General features: G+C 41.4%; 1 protein-coding gene across 6 annotated transcripts in view; it reads right to left on the bottom strand.

Annotated features, from left to right (window-relative positions):
* Positions 1-7,157: 7,157 nt before the first annotated feature.
* Positions 7,158-27,447, bottom strand: part of MYO16 (myosin XVI) — a 537,770-nt gene continuing 517,480 nt past the window's right edge. For 5 of the 6 annotated variants that reach the window (XM_067016250.1, XM_067016252.1, XM_067016251.1 and 2 more), the window contains one exon: positions 11,226-12,586. In XM_067016250.1, the coding sequence (XP_066872351.1) occupies positions 12,359-12,586 (228 nt within the window). In that variant the 3' untranslated portion in view covers positions 11,226-12,358. Of the gene's footprint in view, positions 7,672-9,404; positions 9,457-11,225; positions 12,587-27,447 lie in introns of those variants that run through there. The other variant, XM_067016255.1, reaches the window with a different exon arrangement.

Genomic DNA, 27,447 nt, shown 5'->3' with positions numbered 1-27,447 from the left:
AAATTAGAAAGGTCATTTTGAATGAGCGTTTTACAGCAGATGACGACCACGTAACGTCCTCTGACCTCTCCTGAGGACCACTCCTATTTCATTCAGAACAAGAAGAAGAAAATGAGGGTGGAAGTAGGAGAAAGATGAAGAGGGAAGAGGAAGAGAATAGGTGAAGCTGCAGCCTAACTGAGATCACGTGGACGAAACTATTTCCTAAATATGAGAATGCTCTTGCCTAAGAGTCGACTTTCCCACCGACTCTTCTCCGAGTCATGAGAAGACATTGAGTTCTCCTCCCTCCACCTTCCTGTCTGCAGGCGTGGCCCCAGATGCCACCTGGGATGCTGTCAGGTTATGTACTCTCCCCGTCACGCTTCTCAAAGATTCAGCACGTTTCCCCTTAGCTCGGAGTTGCACCCCTTGAAAGCAAATGAGTCCCGTTTACTGCCAGCGATTCTACACCTTACTCACTGTGCTGTAACTGTCCTGTAGTCGTAACAGGTTTTATCTCTCCTCTTGACAGGTGAATTCTTCATGCTCTTCTGATGTTGGTTTATGGCTGGTTGCCCTGCGCTTACCCCTTTTATAGAACCAGGAACAGAAGGGAGCAGGGGGAAAGGGTTGTAGGAAAGGAGCCCCCAGGAGTGTACAGTCACCTGGCCCATTCCAGGTGGTCCTGTTTTTAATGCCCTGGGCCTCCTGGTACCAAAGGCTCGGAGGAAAACACAGACACATCAGGTTCAGCCTTCCTTACTTCAGAAAAAAAAAAATCCCAGGGAATCACAGTGCAATTATAAGTCTTATTATTCCTTAGCATTTAATAAAGCCCCCAGTGAGAGATGCTCAACATAAAATAAGCTGGTGTGGTATCTGCTCTTTGAAAAGCTGAAACTCAAAAGACAGACCAGAGTAGGCAAGTCATACAGATGGACGGAGCATTGAAGCAAATAGGGAGGAAGGGGGACCAAGACAGATGGTTAAGTCCACGGATCTCTGCTCTTTTTTCCTCCAAGATCATTCTTCTGGGTAAGGACCACAGAACATTCTGGAAGGAGCTTTTTTTTTTTCTTTTCTTTCTTTCTTTTTTTTTGTTTAATTTGTTTGTTTGTATTTAATCAAGGTTTGCTATAAACAGTGGAGCCAAGCTTCTCTTAATCATGTTTGCCATCGGGGGTTTCAATACAAAACTCCCACTTAAAATTACAACTCTGCTTTGCTGAAAAACCTTTCCAACCCACTCCGTTTTACATTTTTCCTATTGGTTTTCTAAAATAGGACCGGAGAGTGCTAATGGAGTGTTCTGGAACTCTGAGTTCTTTGTGGTTTTTTTAAGTCTCTTAAAAATAATCGGTCCTTATCACCCCTAATCAGGGCTTATGTGTGACTGGAAAATGAGAAGCTTCACACGTGGCTTGCAGGAGACAGAGAGGCCTGGTCTCAGAGAGAAAACATCTAGACCCTGATGGCATAACTAAGGACAGAACATTCCCCTGGACCCGTGTGGCTCTGGCCGCCTTCCAAGTTATTAATAGCTACGGTGACAGGACTTTACATTATATTGCTTCCTCATCGACAAGAACAGAATGTGAGCTCCGGGAATTGTGACATGGAAACTATGTGCTTGGCTCAGTTGTGTTTTACTTTCTCCTTTTGAGGCCCTTCTGTCCTTTGTGCTTTTTACCACTGCTTGTGGGCAAACATCTCCATGGATGATGAACAAGAAATGACCTCATGGAAACAGTCCGGGGGTGACCCTCAGCTGATTTTAAATAATACATACAGAGGGAAGGGAGGTGACCTGCTTCCCACAGGGCTGGTTTGATCCACTGAAGAGAATTAATCTGAACCCTTCTACAACGAACCCTTGGGTGGAAATGCCTGTCCCAGGAAATCCTGGTCTCAGATTTCCATCTGGTCAAAAAGAGAGCATTTTTGTTGCTACTGAGGTTAGGATTAACTCAAAGAGGTGAACAGGGTGTGGATGGCCAGACTCTCTCAGCCTCTCGTGCAAAAGCCAGCCCCGGGCACAGAAACACAGGTTGGGCCCTGGGCAAGTTAAAATAAAGGCATGAATGAAACCCCGAAAGGTAACATTTTATAAAAACCTATGATGGCAGAAAATAATTCACTCCCTCATTAGTTGTTTTTTTCCTCCTCCTTCCAGTTTTTTTGTTTTTCTAAATAGGGCTGTCGTTTTTTCAAAATTTAATTTTTATTTTATATTGGAGTAGAGTTGATTTACAATATTGTGTAAGTTTCAGGTGTACAGCAAAGTGATTCAGTTATACGTATACATATATTCATTCTTTTTCAGATTCTTTGGGGATAAATCAGGAGTTTGGGATTAATTTATACACAATACTGTATATAAAATAGATAATCAACAAGGACACAGGGAACTCTACTTAATATTCTGTAATAACCAGTATGGGAAAAGAATCTCCTTCCAGTTTTATTGAGATATCATTGGCATACAGCATTGTTTAAGTGTTTTTTTTTTTTTTTTTTTGGCTACACGTCTTGCGGGATCTCAGCTCCCTGACCAGGGATTGAACCCCCAGGACCACGGCAGTGAGAGCTCAGAATCCTAACCACTGGGTAGCCAGGGAACTCCCCAGCACTGTTTAAGGTGTGTGACGTGCTGACTTAACTTACATACATCAAGACATTTACATTCATGGTAAGTTTAGTGAACATCCATCATCTCCTACAGGTACAAAATAAAAGAAAAGGAAAAGCACTATTTTTCCCTTGTGATGAGAAGTCTGAGAGTTTACTCTCTTAACAACGTTCATATATAACGCAAAGCAGTGTTAATTATGTTTATCACCTTGTACTTTACACCCCTAGTTCATCCAATTCCTCCTCCCCTCCCCCACCTCTGTAAACACAAATCTGATCTCTTTTTCTATGTTGTTTGTTTGCTTTTGAAGTATAAATGGCCTCCAACGCTATGTCAGTTCCTGTTAGACATTAGTTAATGCACTTCTTTAATTGTCTATTCAAAGGGATGTTACCTTTGGCATCTAGCACACAAAATTTAAGAATTTTTCCAGACGTAAAACAAGATTTTACGTTAAGGTACCTCATCAGTCTGACTTTATTTCTGCTTTTTTCTAGGTTTTGGATGGCATATGGTGAGATGGAGAAGCGCCTGTCTCTCCTTCCATGTCTTAGAGTTAATTTATTATTATCTCCAAGCCACCTGTTCTCATAATGGCTAGATTTTGAGGCTTTAAGGCTTTATTGCTGCTACTCTTTTACTCAGCGGTCCAGATTGTTACATATTCAAGACCTGGAGCTCTGGATTTTTCGGTTTTTGTAAACCCTGGGACCACTGTAGACTCACCACGTAATAAATTCTCAAAAATATGAATCGTTTGATCGTATCAAAGACCTAAGGTATTCTCTTTGGAATTGTTATTTAGGAAGCCGTTCATTTTGTTGTTGTTGTTACCTCCCCCCCGCCCCAAGTTTTATCAGGGGGAAAGATTAGTATATACAAAACAAACACATAATAGTTTTACTTGGAAAAAAAAGTTATGTCGTCTGCCTTGTTTGATTTCTGTTTTGATAACCGTCTATGTATTTAAAATGTGCCATGAGACAGCAGCTTAGGGGTCTTTGCAGTTGCTTTGATTCCAGGAACCTCTTAGGTTTTATGGAGACTCATGCGCAAATTCTTTAAATTCCCGCTTCACCGTTCTTGCCACAATTTTAGATTTCAAAGGATCCACAAGCGTGGCCCCACTAGGAAGAAGTGTGCATTTCAGGGCCTCCTAACACCCGCACTTGGTCAGGTTGGATGTTCTTTTCTATGAAATCATCTTTTAAACCTTACTTGCAGTTTTCAAGAAGATACCGTCTTGTCTTTGATAAACTCTGGCACTCGGAATTCCTCGTGTTTCTTTGTCTTTTTCCTTGGGCTTGCCAGAGACAAGGTCTAACACTGTCAGATCATTAGGGGGGAGGGCTTTATTTACAATTTCAAATCATTTTTTTTTTCATCATACAAAAAGAAATGCCACGTCTTGGGAATAAGTGTCAGAGCATCATTTGAACACAGTGGGCTCGTGTTTCCAGCACAGTGAATCCTTGAATTCACTTTTGTGTTTTGTTTCTTTAACATGTATATACTCTTAAAACTGACTATGTACCTCGGATGAGTTTCATTCTTCTCACTGACCAGAGATAGGCCATTTCTTCTTTAGTAGTTGACCATCACTTTTATATTTTCTGGTTGGGACAAAATAATCTTTTGGTGATTCTATCGTGTTTTTTTCAAAAATATCAATTATCCTATTATGATGACAATCATAACATTTTAGAATTATTGTTTAGTAATTTACTATACATCCTCTCACCTCTCTGCCCCCCAAACACACACACACACACACACACACACACACACACACACACACCAACACACACACACACACACACACACACACACACACACACACACACACACACTGACAAAAGGCAAGCTAACTGCTAAGCCAGGACTTAGAACCTGGGTCCCTATAGTTTCAGCCTAATACTCCTTAGGGATGAATGGATATCAGACCCCTACACTCAGCACATCGTAGGGACTGGGCTCTTAGTTTTTATCTTTCCTGGGGTAAAGTAGAATAACAGATAGGAGCCGTATTTACTCTTTCTCTTTCATTGCCTCAAAGCTGTCTAAGATCACTTAGGAAAAGCAAAAGTTAAGTATTCTTTAGCTGCTCCAAGAGCTACAAGAAGTGAGTAACAAAGCAGTTAAGTCCAAAGCAGTAATTCCAGGTAAAATAATGGCAGCTAATGTTTGCATAGTCCACAAACAACATTCACATGTGCCATTCCATATCATACTCACTTCTTTATATTACCCTTCTTTCATTGTTGAGCAGATTAGGGGTCATGACACTTGAAAGAATTTTTCACAGAAGGCAACATACTCTGACAGCAAGTTCCATTTCAGCTAACTGGATTTCTTTTCTTTTCCCTTTCCTTATTGAATTTCATCCTTCTTTTTTTGTCAAGTGCATTTTGAATTTCACCATCCTTTCAATATTATCTGTTCACATTTACTGTGATTCCTGGTATTCTTAATTTATGCTTGTAATGGACCATGCTTTGGGTTTGTTTATTGATGTTTTGGGTCCTGCCTCTTTGTGATTTAGTCACAAAGTGCTTTAGATTAGTTTTCTTTTTTAGGTTTAAAATTTTTCCACTATTTGTTTAAAATGTAAACTACCTGTATCATTCCTTGTAGTGTTTCTTCTATAGTTTTAATAGAAGAGCCTCAAATTTGGCCAGCTCCTGTTTTGTGTTGGCGTGAGCACTTCCTTGTGTTCTGATCACAAAAAGCCACCCAGGCTCACCTCTTATTCTCTTTGCCCCAGGGGTGACATTTGCCAGTTAGAAACCTAGATCTGTGTGCTTGCTGTATTCACTGCTAATAGGGTTTGTTATTTCTAGGTGCCTTCACTGGATAGAGCTGGACTTTTTAAAAAAATGTTTTATTCTGAAAGCAAAATCAAATCTGAAACCACAGAATTCTTTCTCACATTTCCTCATTCTATGTTTGTACCCTTCTTTTCTGATGATTCCCACCAACACTAATATGTCAACTCATTTGACTGATCCTACCATGAAAGCAAAGTACTTCACAATTATTTTCATAATACCAAGTTATCAACAGAATTATTAAGTAAAGTTCAAGATTTCTTTGAAATTCTTTTCGTCTTTGGACTCTATTCTATTAGAGATGTACAGTTAAAATACTCATTCGGTTAATTCCTTTAAGATATGATTACATTATTATTTTGATATGCATCTCGGTTCATTTGTATCTGTATTTAATTTCAAGATACATTTTTTATTATTTTGATTAAATTTTACTTTTTAATATGTAAAACACTTAGATGTGTCAAAATTATGTAAAAAAGATACTCGGATTTATTAGGCCTGATTCTATTTCTTTAAGCTCACTTCTACCAATCCCCTATGCAGATCTTCCTTGTTATATGATAGGATTACATCCCAATAAACCCTTCGTAAGCTGAAAATATTGTGAGCTGAAAATTCATTTACTGCACCTAACCTACTGCACGTGATAGCTTAGCCCAACCTAGCTTAAAAGTGCTCAGAACACTTACATTAGCCTACAGCTGGGAAAAATCATCTCACACAAGCCTATTTTATAATAAAGGGTTGACTGTCTCATGTAATTTATTGAATACTGTACTGAAGTGGAAAAGAATGGTTGTCTGGGTGCAGGATGGCTGTAAGAGTATCGGTCATTTACCCTCGTGACCCTGTGGCCCGCCACTACTGCCCAACTTCATGAGAAATAAAATTCAAAATTGGAAGTATGGTTTGATTCGTATCATTTGTGCTTTACTGTAAAGTTGAAAAATCATAAGTCGAATCATCCTAAATCAGGGACCGTCTGCAATATTTTCCTAGGTTTGAGTTTTTTACTCTTATTTCCTTTTTTTCTGGCATAAAATATAGCCTACCACATATTTTTTTGTAGTTTGCTTTTGCCATGAGATGGTGGATCTTTGAAATCACTTCATGCCAGTTTGTAGAGATCGTTCTCATTCTATTATTTAAAAAGATATATTTTTTATAACTTTTTAATAACTTCTGAATGCTTGCAAATCTGATAGGCGTCTCTTGCCAGGAGGGGAGAGGGTCATCGGCAGGTGGACTCTCAACCACTGAGCCACCAGGGAAGCCCCAAACTTGGACCTTTAATGAGGTTTTTCTTAGAGTCATTGAGAGCCAAGTTTTGGCTTTTGGTTGCTCTGGGCATCAAGCATTCCATCTTTGTAGGGTTTGCCTTTCACCAGGGGCTGGAAGGTGGTGGGCGTTCCTGGTGCCCAGTAGTTATGCAATGTCACCTTGAATTCCCTACTTCCCTGCCCTTAACAGCCTTCAGGAGCTGAGGTCATGACTACGTGGATTTCCTGTGGCTTCCGTCTCTTCTGCTAGAGGCAACTTTTCTTGCTTTTTAAAATATGGAATGTTATCCCCTTATAACAGCTTCAGAGCCCAAGGGAATGACAACAGTTCTCCAAATGCAATTATCTGAAGAACCCTTTCCCCTACAACACACATGTATGTACAGCTTATTTATAGAAAAAAGTATCCAAAATGCTTAATATTTTGCAGTATTAAGATTGATTATTTTATTCAACAATAATGTGGGTGTACCACAACAGGGAATTTGCGGGGTGGACCAGTTCTGATGACCATATAAGACCTGGTTTGATGCAATTCAGCTTAATAGAGCCCTCAAGACAGGTTCAGTAAGAAAACCACTCTTCACAACGTGACAGAATTTATACACTTTCAACCCATTGTTTTAGATCAGGGACCTCCAGCCTCTTTGTTTGCAGAAATCTTAAAAGATCAAAACCTCCAATTGAATTTGGTTTTATTCCATTTTTCTTTAGCGATTTGAACTTCCCCCTTTGGAATTTATCAATAGTTTCATTCTCTTTCATTTTCTTTAGACTTTAGAAACTAAGGGTGACATCAGGAAAATGTCATCTGGGCCAGCTCTGGAGCCTTCTTTTGAAGCAGCGCACGCTCCCTGGGGCTGTAGGAAAAGGCAAGCTAGCAGATATGCCAGGATGTCTGTCGATGACTAATTCAAAGGAAAGAGAAGACACATCTGATGCATTCCTATTATAAAACAAAAATTGAAATAAATGCATAGATTTATTCACCTTTGATATTTTCTTATGAGAAAACATCAAGATTTTCTTCTGCCATTGTAATGATCTGGTAAACGACATAAAATCCAGGTTATATTGTGCTGTCAGATCATACAAAAATGATATTTTAGGTATAGATTTTTTTTTTTAAATCTGAAAAGTGATCTGAGAAATTAGAACAGGTGATAGAAATGTATTATAGGCAATCCAATAAGACTTACCCTTTGAAAATCATCTTTAAAGTTTTACAAAGCATCCTGGATTTTAGAGAAACTTACTGAAACCACAATAATGGAACATCCCAGGGGTCCAGGGTACTTAGGTAAAGAGAAAAACTACAAAGGTAATTCTTCCAGGCTATAACTCAGCATGCTACAACCCCTTGCTAGGTGGGTAACTTTGTAACTCATATGGGTAAAACATTGTAGAATTTGTTTGATAAAGTCATTGCTTAGGAATAAGATGTAAAAGAAGTACAATGGGCATAAAGAATATATTTTTCAGTTTTTTGAAAGCAGTGCTACTGATTTGGGAAACCATGAACGTTGTGGAGTATATACCATTGCACAATAAATAGAAATATCATGGCTTTCATCTCTATTACCTGGATTTTTACGTGAAGCTAAAAGCAATTTGAAAAATGTAATGAAATTACATTGAACTTTTACTTGGAACACCATGTTTGTTTGTTTGTTTTTCCAGCTTTGAGTGTTTTTTGTTGAAAATTTCCCAATGAGAATTAAAATAAAAATAAAAAACTTTTTAATTTCTAACTAAAGACATACATTTAAAAGCTGGGACAAAATTAGCAGTGCAGAGTAATAGCCAGGGGGTAAAATGTGTCCCATTGTAGAATGTTATTATGTAATAACTTCATGTCCTTTACTGTGATAGGAGTTGAGTTTGATGTCTGGCTGAAAATGAACAGGAATAGAATTTTCCCAGAAATGTATCCAACCTTCTAGACTATGGAAATCAGAATACACTCTTTGTCCAAGTTCTGTAATGTTTCATGTGAAGTTCATTTACAAATCTAAGATTTTAATCGGCTATTGCTTTCATTGGGTAGCATAATTCTACTAAATTATATGCCACTATTTAAGAATACTAATGATATATTTTTCCACTGTGGAAAACGCATTTTAAATCGTTTGAACCCACTATGAACATTTTGATAATAGTTTTGAGAGCCCTCTCATAAGGCATTTTTTAAAGCAATAAGACTGGACAGTGTCTTAACATAGAGTAATAATTCACACCAATTATATCACTAAATGTAGGGTCTCAGGCCTGATAATATATCATAATTCATACCTTATGGTCTGATAGCAATTAAAATACCATCTTTAAATATATTGCAAACCTACACAATTGTGGAAATCTTGCTTATGTGGAATAACATTCCGTGCTTTATTACCCAGAATGGCACCCCTGTTTATTATCTTGACACGGTTGTAACTGTTAGAGAGCCACCCTGAGGGTACCTTTAAGATCCCCCCAGACTTGGACTTTATCTCAGATTATTTTGACTATTAATGTTGTTAATACTCTCCTGGCTATGAAGTGCTTTGAGCCTGAGCTGATTTTTCCATCATATGAGCGGAGCAGGTACAATCAGCTGCGCGTAAGCTACTGACGAACGCACACTGAAATCTCTCCACTGCGGAGAGCAGAAAGCAATGCACGAAAGGCTGTACTTACTGAGTCAGGAGTCTGTGTGTCAGAAGATCTTCAAGGGGTTTGGCCTTTAGCTCTGGAAGATGAACAACCTTAGGTGAGACAAAGGGATTACGAGACAGACTCAATATTTACTCTTGCCTGATGCTTGAGTAGGTGACGATCAGGGTCAGGTAATAACTACACAAGCCCCGCGCTGTGACCAGGTTAACAGAACAGAGAGAGGGTCATCTGGGTCCATATGTGCCTCAGTGGCTGGCTTCATGTACACCTTCCCTGTAATAGGCTTCCTTCAGAGTTTCCCACGGCGGTGCTCCCCCCAAAAGATCATTTGATGAACTTTTTCAAGATAGACTTCCATGCAATAAGTATAAAATTTCTGTCTATCAAGTTAAAATGGCATGAGCTTTGGAACCGTAAAGATGAGGGTTTAATATTCTGACAACCTCCTTAAAGCTCTGAGCTTCAGCTTCAGGGTGGGTGCCCAGGAGATGAGAATTATCAGGAAGGCATATGTCAGTGTCAGGGCTCGAATGCTATGTGCAAAGCAACCAAAACAGTCACGGCAAGTGCTCAGTGCACACCGGAAACACGTCCTCACAAGTCGAATGCCTGGACGGTTCACTTTTCATTCTGGTCTAAATAAAAACATCGTGCGTGTTAGCAGGAGAAATCCAGTTCCCACCGCTAATGCAGCCAAGGTCATGAAGTGCCTACAGTGTGAAGGCTTGGCCACGGAAGCAGGTGTCTCAAGGGAATTGGTGTCGCGGTTACTTAGGGACCGGGCTTAGGAGGTTGGATGTCGGCGAGAGTGCGAAGAAAGAGCAGGGAGCGAGGCTGGGTGTCTGTCTGTCCAGCGGGCGGCCGGGCAGACGCCCCCCTGAACTGGTTGGGTGACGTCAGTCCTGTTGCCACGTAACCACGTCTCAGCTGCGTCTTTTAATCTTCTGCATATTCTGATGCTTCCACATCTGTCCCTGGCTGAGGCCGAAGGAACTGACCCGCCCAGGGCTGGCCAAGTCCCAGAGAGAGAAGACACCCCCGAGCCTGCAGAGCCCACAGCCCGCCCCCCGCCTCCATCCACCACTCCCACTCCAGGCCTCCATCCCCCCGCGCGGGGCCAGCAACCAGAGGACCAGGGGCAGCCTCTGTGCCCGAGAGCGGCTGAAGCCATCCGAGCCCGTCGGTCCACACGTGCACACCCGCCTCGCCCGCTCCTGCCCCGGAAGCCCCAGGAAAAGCTCCAGCCCACCAGCTCCCCTGCTTCCTCTGCCTCTGGCCGCACCCAGGGGCTTCTGCGCGCGGCCCTCCCTCGCTCGGTGTGGGATCTGTGAGCATCACAAACCGTCTTCGCAGTGGAAGTGCTCTCCTGGTTTCCTGGCCTAACAGGATTCCTAGATAATGATCATATTTGTCCTACAGTTGACGTAGGCCTACCTGGTAGTTATGTATGAATAACCATAAAAATCTTTCTTTTAAAACAAACCGTAGGGCTTCCCTGGTGGCGCAGCGGTTGAGAGTCCGCCCGCCGATGCGGGGGACGCGGGTTCGGGCCCCGGTCCGGGAAGATCCCACGTGCCGCGGAGCGGCTGGGCCCGTGAGCCGTGGCCGCTGCGCCTGCGCGTCCGGAGCCTGTGCTCCGCAACCGGAGAGGCTGCATCAGTGAGAGGCCCTGCGTACCGCAAAAAAGAAAAAAAAAACAAAAACAAAAAACCGTAGGCCCTAAAGTTTGCAAGATGCTGTGAGAAGAACACACGAACAGAGGTCTCCTTGCCCCTGCTGACCTGATCCAGAAACGGAAGTGTTTGTGGAGAACAACAGGGGCACATAAATAACACACAGAACAACAGGGCTGTACCCTTTTATTGGCGCGGTAACTTTGCCAAGGCTGCTATGAAAACGAAGTTCCAAGGAGCAAGACACCATGGTCTGAGGCCAACAGAAGCGCATGGGTAAGCAAGGCGGGGGCATCACAGGAGGGTTGAGGACATAGAGCGGGTGAGACATGCAGTGGAGCTCAGAGGGGACAGGCGTCTTGTGTGGCAGCATCACGGCTCAGACCAGCAAATCTCAGCATGCTTATTGGTACCGCGTAGACCTTTGACTGGATGCGCCCCCGCACATCCGCTGCTATGACTCTGAAGCCATACGCCTTTAAGCGGGTGCCGCACCATTTCCTGTAACCTCCGCTGAAGTCAGGGGATGAGGTTTCAATAAAGAGCTCACAGTCTGTGTGCCTGGAAACACAGGGCACAGGAAGGAACCGCCTCCTGATCAGTGAATGAAACACAAGACATCGGACTCCAGCTGTACGTTTGCAGAGCTTGGAACGGTGAAGCTAAAACAAGAACACAGCCTTGGGATTTTTCGGTACTCTACATTAAAAAAAAAAAAAAAAAAAAAGGGTATGTACGAAAAGAAAAGTTCTAGAAATGATTTTTTAAAGTCTGTATTTTGAAGAAAGGGAGCACCACCCATTGCATAAAATTATAAAATACAATAACAAACATGTCAATCATTAACAGGATTGTAATTCCAAGAAAACGCAAACACCTACAAAGAAATAAAACCTAGGCCCTGGAGAGTGTAGGAGAGTAAAATGACTGGAGGACAAGAAGCAGGTGGCCGGACCCCGTAAACACCACCACACTTTGCGGCGCGGGGGGGGGGTCCCCCTCCTCCATCATCCTCTTCCTGCTCATCTGCGCTTGGTGCAGCCTTTCTCTCGCTACCGCGGGGTAGCAGGGCCCTGGGACCACAGAACCTGAAGATCAGAGTGCATCCCCGCAGAACGGACGAGAAAACACAGACACGCACACAGACACACGGACACTCACACACCCAGGGAATCTCGTGTATTTAACTGGGCTGTCCTGTGCTTTTCGTGTAGATGCGGACAGAGGCCCTAGCGTGTGCCAGGGGCAGCCTCTGCCTGTGAACCTGGCATCTCCAGGCAGCGAGTCTGCAGTCGGGGTCCATCACAGGGTAGTGTCCCAGAACTTGGGGGGCGGCCTGCTGCAGGAGGCCCCCTCGGGCTTCTTCAGGAGCGTGGGCTTCTTGCACGGAGGTGGCGGAGGTGCCCTGGGCTCCGCGCGGCGCAGGATCTGTGGCCAGTCTCCTCTCTCCTCGCAGAGTTTCCGCCTCCAGTCCAGGAGCTCCTGAAGGGCCACGCTCTCATTCTCGGACAGCCGCAGCTGATGGATTACCTGGGGGAGGGAAGCGGGGGGGGAAAAGAGCAGCTTCAAATACTGTGAATGAATGCGAAGTATAAGAGCAACATCTGGATGCCAAGGCTCTGACGGGGTGGAAAGAGACCTCGGACATCCCTTCTAGAAGAACCTCCGGGCTCTGCTGCCCTGGGAAACGGCATCCAATGCAGGTCGGCTGTGAGCTGCCGAATTAGGAGGATGAATGGAACTTGGAAATCAGTTCGGGTAGGTACCCTGCGGAACAGGTGATGTACCTCCAGTGATACAGGAAAGAGTCACATGTCTGTCTGCCCTTTGCCCTCTCTTGGTATATACATTCTTATGACATCTTGGACTTTTTCTTCGTTGAATGTATCACGATTGTAATGCTGTCTATAATAGATGTTTCTGGATTTCTTCAGCTGCATCCCACTCCAGGATCCACCGCTCTGTCTACGCACAGTTACTAGTCAACACCTTTTAAGGTCATGTGACCCCAACTCTGACCACCACGCATTAGCCCCAGGAGGCCACAGACATGGGAACTTCAGGGACCTTTGCAGGAGGGCGTCACCGCGTGCAAGTGTATCGGCTGCTCGGTCTGGCTTCCTTGGGGTCCCTGAAGGGAGGCAGAGCTTGCCCCCAGGGATAGCTAGGGCATGTGGGGGCAGGCAGGCTCCATGCTGTGGGCTCTGCCCTCTGACAGCAGCCAGTCTTCTGGAGCAGCTGCACGCTGCAGAAACCAAATTTTCCGTCAATTCTGTAGTGAGTATGCTGGTTTAACAGAATGAGATTCTGGACATCAGAATGGGACTTCTGGGGAGAATTCAGAGGGAACGAGACGGCCTAAAGGCACCTACTACTTTGTTCCCACGTCACTTCCATCCTTTCCGTCAAGATAAATGAGAATAAAACAAAGCAGGGCGTGGCGGTTGGCTTGTGTGAGGAAAGTCACTTGAAAACCACAAGGCCATCGCTGCTCCATACAATTCTAAAGCCGACACCTTCAGCTGGACACCCAAGCCTCTTGTTTACCTGAGGAAGAAGATTTTAAAGCCCAGAATCACAGAAATGGGCTGCATGTCGAGAAACGATGTTAAAACACAGAAGCTGGGAGGTCAAACCCATACCTGAAGTACATAACTAGATTTCTGGGCTGGTTATTGGCAAAAGGAATTTCTCCCAACTGAAGCTTAGACAAACAGTGTGCAAAACAGGCCTGTGACCGTCCAATCCCCAAAGCAACCTCCAGGCACCGATAGAAAGTGAGTGGCTAAAGAAGTATACCCCCCTTAAAAGGGGGTTTCTCTCTAGTCTCCAGGACTGCACCAGAATGACCTGGAAGTCAGAATTCTCCTGCTGGGAGACTCTTGTGGAAGCCAGGTTGCCTCTACTGTCAGGGAAGTGAGCCAAGAGAGCCAGGTGGAGGGTGTGCATAAAATTAGTTATTCAGTAAACACTTCAGAATGCTAAAGATGCATCAGTGCCTTTCTAAGCCCCTTACAAATATTAACTCATGCAATGCTCCCAAGAGTTCTACAAAGCAGTGCTAGCATTTGGCGGATGAGGAAATTGAGGCACAGAGAGGTTAAGTCATTTGCCCAAAGTCACATGGAAAATGGTGGAACCAGGCAGTCTGGTTCCAGAGTCTGTCTTCCTATTACCCCACAGTGCTTCTCATTTGCCCAATAGTCGGTGTCCAGGACCTGATATACACCGAAGACCAGCGTCCCTATATCATCTTCCTCTTTACTTCTTTTTCTCATTGGGATTTGAGTGAAATCTGTGTGCTTCTTTCACTAACGTATCTTCGTTCCTCTACTTTCTGCACTAGTGGATGCTGTGTTGATTACATTTAGCTTCAGTCTCGTTTCCTCATTGGATATTGAATATTTGTACACATGCTCCTCGGCACACTCAGTATATAACAGCCAGCTCTGAAAAATACAGTCCTTGGCTTTATTCTCATGAGAGAATATTTAATTGATCATCTCAGTAGATTATTTTCCCAGCACTTCCTTGAGATACCATCTTTCTGAAGTAACATAACTTAATATTGATCTATTTAGAAACAAAACAAGGAACTTTCACTTCTGCCTAGGCTGTTTAGGTCATGACAGGTTACTGCTCCCATTGTAAAAGTGCAAAAATGGGATACATTACCAAAAATCATAATTTTGAAACACCAGAAAGCCCCGGCAAAACTTTGAACTGGAGAAACTAAAATTCTGGATGGGAAGAATCTTTCTGAGTGAATAGATAAACAAATAATTAACAGCTACTATTTTTTTCTCCTGGGGACATTTGCTAATTCTGAATTCTTCTGTAGGTCTAGAGAGCCCTTTCGAAAAGAAAGAAAGTCCATACCATATTTTGCAGTTGCACGGGAACAAGGGACACAATTTGAAAACTTGAGGACCCTCAAATGCATGGTCATTTTCCCCAAAGGACATTTGTTGAGCTCTTCAACTACATGAGCGAGTGGTGCCTTGAGTCAAGAGCTTGTAAAAAAGCAGAGTAAAATCTCCTATAGTGATACAGGTGCTTCAGCAGCAAAAGTATGACAGGGGAGATGACAGCCTCAAGTGCCTGACTAGTCTCATCTTCAAGACTTGCAGAGTTTGCAACTGAGTGGGGTGCACAGCTGAATGGGGCCTGGAGCTCTGAAGGGCAGAGCTGGGGCTACTGTAATGTTTCGGTGCTGATGAACAAACATCTGTCAGGTTCTCAGTCCAAGCACAGGAGGGTGCAGCCTGAGGATGAGAGGAGGACCAGAGGAAGGCGGGTTTGCCATCACTGTGGAATATGTGATTGGATCGAGGTGACCACCTCTTACCTTCGCTTCCTGACACAGGACGATGGAATCGCCTCAGGCAGAAAACATCATCAGTAGTGTCTATAGTTTGTTTACACACAATGCTTAGCGTGCAAGTAGAAATTACTAGACATGGGAAGAGACAAGGAAATCTACCCCAAATCAAGATAAAACAGATCCACAGCCGATCCAGGTTTAGAGTTAGCAGATAAAGACTTTAAAGTACCTGTGATTAAATGTTTAAAAGAACAGAGAAGAAGAAGGACAAATAAAAGAAATAGCAGAGTAGACATAAACAGAAAAGGAGTCACAGAAGTATTGATTGAAGAGATATAAAGAAAGTGGAAAAGCAATATTCAGAGATAAGTTTCTAAAACTTGTGAATGGCACCCACATACATATTAAGAAGTTTGGTAAACCACGATAAATACACTCCACCACCAACAATAAGAAAAGAAGGCAGATCATATTCAAAATGCTGAAGGTCAATGACAACGAAAAATGTTTTCAAAATCTTCAAGAAAAAACACAATACCTTCAAAGGAGCCACAATAAGAATGAAAGCTGACTTCTAAACAGAAATACTGGAAGCCAGCAAACAATGAATCACAAGTTAAAGTACTGACAGAAAGGAATTCAACCTAGGATTCTAGACTCAAAAAAAAAAAAAAAAAACCCCTCAAAAATGAAAGTGAAATAAAATGTTTTTGGACAAACAAGAATGAGGAAGTTTGCTATCACAGGTCTTGACTATTTTTTTTAAGGTGGAGAAAATAATCCTAGATGAAAAAAAAAAAAGGAAATTTAAGAGAGGATTAAGGACACTGGAACTAAATCCATGGGTAAATACAAGTTATGCGTTTGGAAAATGTCTTATAGACTTTAAGTCATATGTAGAACAACGCGCCAACAATAACTGCAAAAGTCAGGAGGGGTTACATGGAGTTCAGAGGTTCTGAGGGTCTAGCAGTATTAGGAAAATGACAGCAGTAAATACAATTTAAGAGGAAATAAGTCAAGGATTCATGCTTTATTCTCTAGGAATGTACAAAAAGTAATGATAGAATGTGTAATTAACAAATTATTATGAAATAATAAATTTCAATTAATCTCAAAGAAAGATGCAAATATCTATATCTGTATGTATATCTGTATCTGTAAATGGAGGTCAATTCCTAACAAAACAGAGCAAAGCATAAAAACAGAATCCAAACCTCCAGCCCGCAGTTGATGCTGCTCTTCTGCAGCCGGCTGGCATGTGCTGTGTTTATTTTCATGCTGTTGTGACCACACACTCTGTCCTCTTATCAAGCACAAAGTACACCTATTCTATAGTTATGCTCAATGCTCAACTCTTTTCAGCAGCTTTTCATAATGACCAAAAATATACACTAGGTGTGACCCGCTGCTAAGACCTTCGTTCACAGGAAAGATTTAGAGATTGAGTCACTCCATAGGAGCAGCCCGATCTGCTGAGAGTGACTTTCAGCAGCTGCTGATCTGAATTAGGCTTGTGGGGAGGGATTTTGACATAAAATGTCCCAGATCCCTTGAGTCACTGCTTCACTGAAAAAAAAAAAAAAAAAAAGCTCTCTATCCTTTCAAAGCTTCTCCACGTTTACTAAAAATACCTGAATTCCCAAGCACGTTATAAAACGTGAAACTTATACACACAAAGCATTAGAAAGCACTTTCTTAATGAGGGTATCGATGTCTTGAATAATGTAGTGGGTACAGAAGAACACCATCTTTGAATCCAGCACCAAGAGCTCTCCATGCTTCCTTAATAATAAGCAAAAATTTGACTGATGTTTGCAATAATCAAACTAATGCTCAGAATACACTTTCCTTTTGAGAGATCCCATGAAACTTTGTATTACAGAGATTAATAGGTAGGTATTGAGTAAAATCTAATAGGTATAGAAAGATAGTTGCTGGAATGGCATAAATGAGATGTTAAAATATTAACATTATTGATCTCCATTTTAAAAAAACACAAAGAATCTTCACAGGTTATGCCTTAAATGAAGGTTAAAATTCTGTGTAAGGATATTTGATAGGTCACTACTTTCAACACAATGAAGTTCAAAGGGTAGTTTAAAAAAATGATCTGTGAGACAAGAAACGGATCCGAAGATGAGGACAGGATGCCCTGACTAATGACGTTTAATCTGCTTTATTGAGATTTATTAAATGTATCAGGTTATGAGGCACAAGAGTCGTATTTGTCACAGGCAGTGAAAGAGCTTTACTATTTTAGAATAGCAACCAAATACAACTATGAATGTTATTTAAATTGTGGTCAAGTAATAGGTGAGGAATAAAAAGTATCTGCAGTATTATCTAGCACGGTAAAAACATCTAAACCAGTGTTTTGTCATTCTTTAAATTTCATGTCCTATTTGTAGTAACAAAAACCATTACAGCTTCCCTTACCATTATTTATTTCACAACAAATTAGATATTGTCATTAAAAAGGCAATAATGATCTTGTAACACAAAATAGCTTTGGTATCGAAAGGGAACCGTTTCTTTTCATAAGGAGAAGTGGCTCTGGGGCTTAAGGATGCCGCTGGCAGTGTAGACCTGGAGACAGCTGGCTTCACACAGGTCTCACTGATCCTGATTTGTTTGGAGATTAAAGGATGTCCCATTGGTGTCTTTTAACTTAAATCTTGCTCCCCGTTGCTTTAAAAGATAGATCTACAGCCCATGTCACCACTTCAGAGAGTTACTTCCTTACTTATTTTCTTTTCTGGCATGTTTTATAGACTAGTGTTTGTACATGAAAACATTCTCTTTCAGAACCAGAAGGCCAAGAGCTGTAGTTGGGAAAGTAAGAAGTGTTCCACACGTAGGAACCTCTGGGTTCTACGTGGCGCCACCTCTGTGTGCCCTGAAAATGACTAAAGCCCTGCTTTTAAAGGAGTTTTTAGACATGCCAGTGACGTCAGTACCTTAACATGCTGCACGGGGCATGGAGATGGAGTAGGTCAAGGAGTGGGAGGTTTTTTAAAAATTTTTTTTCACTGTTCACCTGGGGAAGGGGGCTGTACGGAGGAAGGTCTGGAGAGACTTCACAGAGGTGGTAGCTTTGATCTGAATTTTGAAAAATGCAATGGGCACCGGGTAGAAAGGGGGAAAGAAGGCACTTCCACAGGGCCTGAGGTAGACAAGCACCAGTAATGACACTGAACTTCATTCTCGAACAGGGAATCACAAACCCACGGGGTCTTTGATTCTGCTGTGAACAGGGATGGGATGATTGACAGACCAGGACTCTCTAGCCGGGGTGCCTGGACTGGAATCCTGAATCTGGCACCTAATGGTTGTATCACCTTGAGCGAGCCCATCAGCTCCCTCACCTGTAAAGTGGGTGCGCAGTAATCCCCTACCCCAAAAGGACAGATCTGGGCTACTTAGGAGTGCCTTAAAAATGTAATGAGTGCTCTATAAACGCGGGCGATTATGATTGTGTCATGGTTAACTCTTTGACTTGAGAAAATCCCTAAACATTCTGAATTATGGTTATCCTGACGATGCAATCAGATAACGTTAGAGGAAAGTACTTCTCACACTTTGCGGCCCTATAAAAATATACAGTAGTCTTTTCCTCCCTTAGTAACAAGACGATTTCAAACTACTGAGCAACACACTAGACTTATAACATAACTAGGCTTTATATATGATTTACAACTAAAGAAAGTTAGGCAAGAAGAAGGTCTAGAAGTTTTTTGAATTTTAGAGTAAGATATAAAGGGCAGTAGTGAGTAGTTTAAACAACAGTTAAATGTTTTGGAAACTGGCATTTGTATATGTATTTTCAGGGGTCCTCAAGTTCTTGGGACAGTCTAAAATTTTTTCCTTTTTTATTTGCATGTGCTTTGGATCACTTGAATACCTACTTTTTAGGCTAGCGCTCAGTGAGATTTGATTTTCTGACTTCGTATTTTATTTACAAGCAGATTGACACCGGTAATATTGTTTATATTGTTTCAGGTTAATGAGAAAAAGGTAGATGGATTTGATTTTCAAATAAGGCACTTTCCTCCAATAAAGAGCTAAGTGATTTGACATCACAGGGTAGGTTGCCTAGCAGTTCAAACAGAAGTGATAGACGGGGATCAGTCAAAGGCACAAGATGGCAGATCTGAACCAAAGTTCATGGAGTTGAGTCAGTACCAGATTCATATTTTCAACAGTAATTTCATCTAAAGAAAATCATACCTAACATAAGTGTGAATTTTAATGTTTTCTTGCTTTTGTAGGTTTTTGTTTCACTCAATTTGTAAAATGGCTTTGATTTTATAGCTAAAAGGATAAAGAGATTTTATGCAATGGTATGTGTATACACTTAATTAACATTATAATGAAATAATTTAAGAAATGTTAAGAGTCAAGGATGACTTTTTATTATTTAAAAGGGGTCATATATATTATAATATGCAAGTGGGGGGAAAATACTGATCTAAGTGGGTAGAATTTCCTGTGAGTAAAATTAGTCACTGCTTGACAAGACTATGGGTGTCCTTTAGAGTCTAAAACTGGTAAATTAGTAAATTAATCTCTGCCCAGAATAATGCATCCAATGCACTTATGTAGAGGGTCTGGATGGAGTCAGTGTATGAATGCCAAGATGCATGTTTGAGAAAAGGGACAAATGTCATCGCGGTGTATTAGACTTGTGGTTTCACTTTTTTGTAAACTTGGGGGGCAGTTGAGCACCCCACCTCCCATCAATTCCTGGGAAGGGAAAGGAAGAGAGTGCCTTTGAGCAATGCCAGACGGACTGTGGATGAATTCTCAGGCTTGAGATGTAATTCACATCTCACCGATTCAGATAAGACCCTTTCAAACACTGTAAAGCCCTGGGAACGTACTAAAAATGCTCTGCTGCTCTGAAATCACACAGGGTGTGAGGCATTAGTTACTCTGAATTCAGACCTGCCTACATGGGTTTGAATGGTTGGAGAGAGGGGTCATCGAAGAGCGTGGGACAGTCACCCTAGACTTCAGGGTGGCCAAACGATGCAATGCCTCGAGCAATCAAATAGGCTTATCCTATTCTACCGTCTGAATGTGTGTCCCCCATATTCACATGTTGGGGTCCTACACCCAAAGTGATGGTATTTGGAATAAGGCTTTTGGGAGGTGATTGGGTCATGAGGGTGGAGCCCTCATCAATGGGATTAGTGCTCTTATAAAAGAGACCTCACAGAGCTCCCTCACCCCTTCTGCCCTGTAAGGACACAGCCAGAAGTCTGTGACCTGAAAAACAGACTTCACCCAACCACTCTGGCACCCTGATCTCAGACTTCCAGCCTCCAGGACGGTGAGAAATAGAATTATTATGTTGCTTATAAGCCACCCAGTCTGTGGCATTTATGTTACTGCGGCCAGAATGGACTAAGACATCTTATGCCCAGAATTATTATTTTTGGATGTCATGGGGAAAAATGGTACTATTCTATAACAGGTGTAAAACTCAGGCTTCTAGAAAAGGGCACACACTATCTGTCAGCTTAAATGTCTTTGAAAATAAATTGTTTGGTGGAGGATCTAATAATACACTTGGAAATTATTCTGTGATTTCTATTTGAAAATTTGGCACCTGGAAGAGATCTGGAAACTTCAGAGCTTAGGGTCCACTTGGATTAAGTATTTACTGGGAGCTGGGATAATGTGACTCCTCCAACACCACTGGAAAGCAGCACCTGAGGCACTGCACATAGGCTGCACTTAAGGGGTGGTCAGCATTTTAAATTGACACCCTCCTGTCAGTTTAGACCCCCTAAAATGTGGCCTGGCTTTGCATATATAGCCCCACTTCCTCCTTTCTGCCCTTATGGGAGGATCGAGCAAGGGAGAAGCTAAGCCATCCACGTTCAGTAAATTGGCATGTTTCTGATCAGCCCATGTCAAGCTCCCAGAACATGTGAACAGACACATAGATGATCACAGTCTGAAGTCAGTTCCCTATGGGCTAGGATCCTCATCCTGGAACAAAATCCCTTCCTTTCAGCAGAGTTTTAACAAGAAGATTCCTTAATTGAAATTAATCCTTAGAAAATAGTGTTACTTAAGACACTGGTGATTATGACCTGGAGGACTCAGGATGGGGTGAAAAATAATGTGTGTTTCTTTTCCCTGCTATTGAGAAAACTCTTGTTGATTTGGTATTTAAAAGGCATGAATCTAGACTCCATCCTCTTCACCACCCCCCAGCTCCAGATTTGTAAACCGTTTTGTGTCTTCTAATGTCTAGGAGACAGCAATTAGACGTGAAGATGGAATTTGACTAAGTGACCTCTTGCAAGTTCTACATCCCTAAGTGGGATTTTTAGAATCTGTGCACTTACCTTCAGGGGTTAAAAACCACAAAATCTCTCACAACCCAGAGGGAAGCATAACATTATGTAAAGGCTTAATGAGGTTTATTACATACATATCTACTTGCTAATTTTTAATGGTTTTCTATTGTGTCATTAACAGAGTCCTATGACATGAGCTAATTAAAAAATGAGATACAAATTTTCTTCACTTCCTGTGGCTATGCATTTCTATGAATAATATGAATAAATGTAAATTAATCATTTGCTGCTGATTTTTACCTTAAGTCTTTCCCTTCTAGGATAAAAATAGTCTTTGTTAAATAATTCATATGTAAAATCATGTTGCTGTTCATTTGTCACAGCATTGATTTTTCTATTGACTATTCACCCAAAGGTGAAAAGAGGCATTTACTGACATTTATGGAAATTAAAAGAAGACAGCCTCTTGGCTGACTGAATAGTGAATATCAGTGTTTCAAATGCAAATTCCATTTCCACTCCTGCTAACAACATGTTGGAGGAAAAGTATTAAAAAAATGAAATTTGAAAATCAGTTTGTAAAACCAAAGTTTACCTAAATAGACCCCAATGACATGGCTTAAAATGAAATTTGATTCAAAAGAGTCTCTGATTAAAGGGTGGTGTATCTCCATCCTTTAGGGAAAAAAATCAAGAAAATGATCTGAAAGCAAAACAGCATTTCTGGTTTAGGCAGAAGAGAGTTGATCCCTCTTAATTCAGAAATAGTCATTTAGACAGCAATCCAATTAAGTTCTTTCTTGCTATTTTGTCTCCTTTTTCGCCTACGGGTTAAAAAGGGGAAAATATCCCTTAAAAGGAACAGGTTCGATTGGAAACAAGAGGATATCCGGACAACAGGCAGTGAGGGAAGGAAGAGAGGATTTTTATTTTTTTACCTTATCTGTGCAAGTTGATTTCTTTAAAAAATATTAGCCACTGTCCTTTATTTTTATAATTAGTAATATTATATTGGAGCACATTTCATATAATTTAAATGGACATTTATTTGCATTTTGCAGCTGATTTTAAGTCTATAGCTAAGACTAAAAATGGACTCTGATGAGTGGATGCATGTTTCTTGCTACTGATGGAAAGTTACAAAATAGAAATTCATGACCGTGCATCACACGACAATTAATTTGTGACATTTCAGGATATGGATTTCGTATGAGTTCTGGTCTCTTACCTCAATTCATTTAAAAACATGGCAGTACCAGTACTAGTGACTAGAAGATTGTAGCAAAGACTAATAACATATATTTAGAGTACATTTGTAGTAATGATATATTACAGTAATGGGTTCAGACACACAGAATACATGGAAAAACATAAATCTATTATAATGGAAACACAGAAAGTAAGAGTATTACAATTCCTTTAAAACTATTTTTCTTGGGATTATATGCGAGGCTCACTGCAAATACCAGGAGGTAGTATTAAGGACAAATAACCTACTAGATTTTATCTCTCTAAAGAATAAGTCCGTTTATTAAATTTGCTTCTTCAAAAATCTTCAATGCCGCTGCCTTGCCCTAGCCTAAAGAGTCAAGTCCACACACCTCAGCATATGTTACAGAAAACCCTGCATCTTCTGACCCCACTAATGATTCCAGCTTCACCCTCACATAGACTCCATATGTCAATTCAATCAGAGGTACCCAGAACACACTTTGTAATTCTATTTCTCTTCTCTGTAACAGTCCCAGTTTGTATGCCCAGATACAGAAAGCTCGATGGTTTCCAGAGCCCATTTCAAGCATCACCTTCATGATCTAGTTTCACATTCTTAAAGCATTTTCACAGGTTATTCTAGTGAAATCTCATAACCTTGTGAAATAAGCACGTTAAGGATTATTAGCCTCTTTTCATAGATGCTGAAATTCATCTTTAAAGTCCAAACTCACTTGGCTAGTCAGTGGTCGAGTCTGGATTCAAATCCAAGTACACTGAGTTTAATTGACCTTCTTCTTTTTTTTTTTTTTTTTTTTGCGGTACGCGGGCCTCTCACTGTCGTGGCCTCTCCCGTCGCGGAGCACAGGCTCCGGACGCGCAGGCGCAGCGGCCACGGCTCATGGGCCCAGCCGCTCCACGGCACGTGGGATCCTCCCGGACCGGGGCACGAACCCGCGTCCCCCGCATCGGCAGGCGGACTCTCAACCACTGCGCCACCAGGGAAGCCCAGTCGACCTTCTTAATCACGTTGACTTCCAAGAAGTTTTTCTTGTCTACTAATCAATGAGCACATGCGCTTGCAATGATTATGAGACAGAAAGTGTCGTGATGGGGTCTATGGGACTTAGAGTCGCACAGTATGACCCGCTCCCTCAAGAGGCTTTCGTTTGATTATGAGTAACAAGACATAAAAACATAAAGAGTTAGATGAATAAACATGCTTAAACAGGACGTCAGCGCGAAAACTTCATGAGGAAGCACAGTATTAACTGATGAATAAATTACAGACGCAATGACTGTTGCTGGAATACAGAGGAGACATGACTCATTTCAAGGTCAATACGGCCAAGAGATTTCTGTTGGGCTGTGGCATTTGTTTTGGACTAAAAGGATGAGTCGGACACACAAAGAAGAAAGGCAACTTGGGTCGAGTGGGATAAGGAATGGTGTCCACACTTTTTTTCACGTCTACATTGACAATGACCGAAAAACACAAGAGAGAGAAAACACTGTGCCATGTGGTGTACAACTTGAGAGTTAGCTTTGAACTAGTAATGCGGATGTGAATAAGTCAGAAAGGAGATAAGATACAGGTAGGAAAGTGAGGCAGGCAAGGGTCACAGCCATGGCAGATAAGCACTCCACAGCCTCCAGAGGATGGAGGGTCCAAGTCCAAGGATACTTACCCCCCTGTCCCAATAGCCAGTATCTTCACTTGCATTGCTTTGTAGGGCACAGTTTACCTGTTAACTTATTCATTTCTCAAAATACTTATTTCCGGAAACGATCACAATCTGTGTTATGGTATTAAATAGAATTGAATAAGAATGAGGAAAACCACTTCGTGAAACTGAATGCTAATAAAACGATTAGCCCAACCTAAATGGATTTTAAAAATCAACTATATTTAAGAAAAGGGCATAGTTTAGCAACTCCACTGACCGTGGAACTCAATGCACGGGGGACTCATCTTCTCTGTCCTCAACCTTGAGTCTCCCTCCAAAGTTTAGTTACCAGTTAGAGTCACCTGCTTGAGAATGAGAGATAAGAGAGGCAATTCCTTCTAATCATTAAATGCACAAATGGGTGCTAAGAGTATTACACCATTTCTCCAGGATGCCCAGTTTATTATAGGGGTCTGACCGTCCCTGAGTAAAATAAAGTCTATTGATTTGGAGGGATTTCTGTGTGACCAGTTGTTAAGAATTACAAGCTTTGGTTTTACATATTTATGACTCGGTGGGGGCACCAGTGATCATTATTTTGTATTAAAATGTCTGATAAGCAACATTCCAATAATCCTATCATCCGAAGGCATGATTTTTACTACCTTAAAGGATAAAGATTGCTAAATAATAATGGAGGCTAAACTTAGTGAATGAAGGACTATAAATAATGCTCAGTAGCAACACATAAAACACTAGGCCAAACAAATGAGAAAGGGTACCAGTTTACATTATCCAAGATGCGGTAACAGACAAACCACAAATACCAGTGGATTGATACACAGTCCACCCATTTTAGCCTTGTTCATGTTACGGCTAGAATGGGTGTTTCTGATCTGTGGATGGATGACCTCCACGTTGTCACAAATGTACTCTGCATCTTCCAGGGTCTTGGAGTATTGTGTATCCAGCTGTTGGATGGGAAAGGGCATAAAGCACTCACAGTCCAAGGGAGGTTTGCATGGGCCAAGGCTGGAGGGAGCTCACATCAGTATGGCTCCTGCTCCATTGGCTGTATCTCAGTCACATGACCACTCCCAACCACAAGCATGCTGGGAAACGTAGTCTAGCTAGGCGCTTCCAAAGAAATGGATTTGGTGGGCACTGTGTCTGCCAGGGGTGGTGCCTAGGGGGTCAATGACTGTGTCTCTAAGACATAGTCATTGCAAATCATGCGGGTACAAATGCTAGAGAAAATAGAGAAAGGAAAAGAGATGTCAGGAAGCATTAGAAAGGAAAATAGACAAGATTCTGCCAAAGTAGGCAACATACAAGAGCAGATCTTTTTAATCAAGACTCCTTTCCCAAAATAGATATTAAAAATCACCTGCAAGTGTATACAATTAATTTAAATCCACTTGGGCTTCAAAATCTAGGCTTTTTATGTCATTGACTTCATGACACTTCTTCCCAATATCATAGTTCATCTGTTTTAGAACCTATTTCTGACTCTGTCAGAAATGACAGTTTCAAATAATAGTGTAATCATAGAAATCAGAGAAAAATCAGGTCTTGGAGGTCTACTAAGGTCATAAAATAAATTCCTTTACCAAGGTTGGCTAGATTACATTTCAGCACCATGGAAAACTTTCTGTTCCTTTAGCCTAAATTTTTCTTTGAAAGTTGTCAGACCCCATTAATGTACAGAGCAGTACACATAATAAGTCAGAAACTCTGGGGCCCAGGTTCCCAGGTATCAATCTTCCAGTTCTCTGTATCTGGAGCAGGAACAGAGCTATTTGTCTTATATTTTCCACTTACAGAAAAGGCAAACCTGGTTAACGGTTTTGAAGAAAGACAATGTAATACAGTCGTAACTGGGATTTTACATTTAGCCTCTTGCTGTCGCTTATAACTTAAAAGTTCCCTTTTTTCTAGAATTAACATTTATAGCTAATGGTAATTTCTACTGCTTTTCAGGGAAACATCTAGTTGTATTGAAGAATGGAGTTACTCCATTCCAGCCACCCTGGCCATCTTGCGATCCAGGCCGGCTCCTGTCCAGGGTCTTTGCTCCTTCCTCGCCTGGAGTGCTCCCCTGGCCTCAGCCTGCAGAGATATCACAAGACCTTTCTCCTTTTTAAAAACATAGTCACCAAGTATACTTCAACAAAACAAACAAACAAAAAACACATAGTCACAATTCTGCTTTCTCGTTCCTTTCATATTTCTTAAGATTGATTTTTCCTCATTGATAATAGTCAGTGTTGTCACTGGAAAAGCATTCTGCATTTGAATACATTCAGGATACACATATGGTGCAATTCTATGAAGGAAAATATACAAAATATAGGATTTGTTTGTGTTATTTTCCAAGTTTCTATATATCTATACAGGACATGTCCCTTTCCTGTTGAAAACGCTGCCATTTAACTCTTAACCATAAAATTAACTTACTGCCTTCATTGCTTGCCCATAATATGGAAGTCACGAGTGGTGCATACTGATTTCTGGAAACCTCAGCTGTGTGAAGAGCTTTCTATGATAGATGTCCTTTGGTTTGCAGCTTACAAGTGAAATACACATAATTCCTTTGGAAATGGTTATCTAATTTCCATTCCCCATCATGTGTTTTTAGAATTACCCCCTTAACATTAAAGGAAAAGTGTCTACATTTTGTTATTTTATCTAACACACTGTTTCTTTTTCATGCCACAATATAGTTCAAGCAGTCCACGTGACAAAGAAAATGAATATAGAAAGAAGGCATTGGGTTTATTGAGTGCTCTGCAACTCTTCATTTCTTTGCTATGTGACATTACAAAAAGGTTCCTTTGATGGTTCAGTAAAACAAACCACATAACAATTCGTTTC

The sequence above is a fragment of the Kogia breviceps genome, chromosome 16 (genome assembly GCF_026419965.1).
Source record: "Kogia breviceps isolate mKogBre1 chromosome 16, mKogBre1 haplotype 1, whole genome shotgun sequence".
NCBI lineage: Eukaryota > Metazoa > Chordata > Mammalia > Artiodactyla > Physeteridae > Kogia > Kogia breviceps.
The sequence above is the reverse complement of the archived record's forward strand: the minus strand, read 5'-3'. Positions and strand labels throughout refer to the sequence as shown.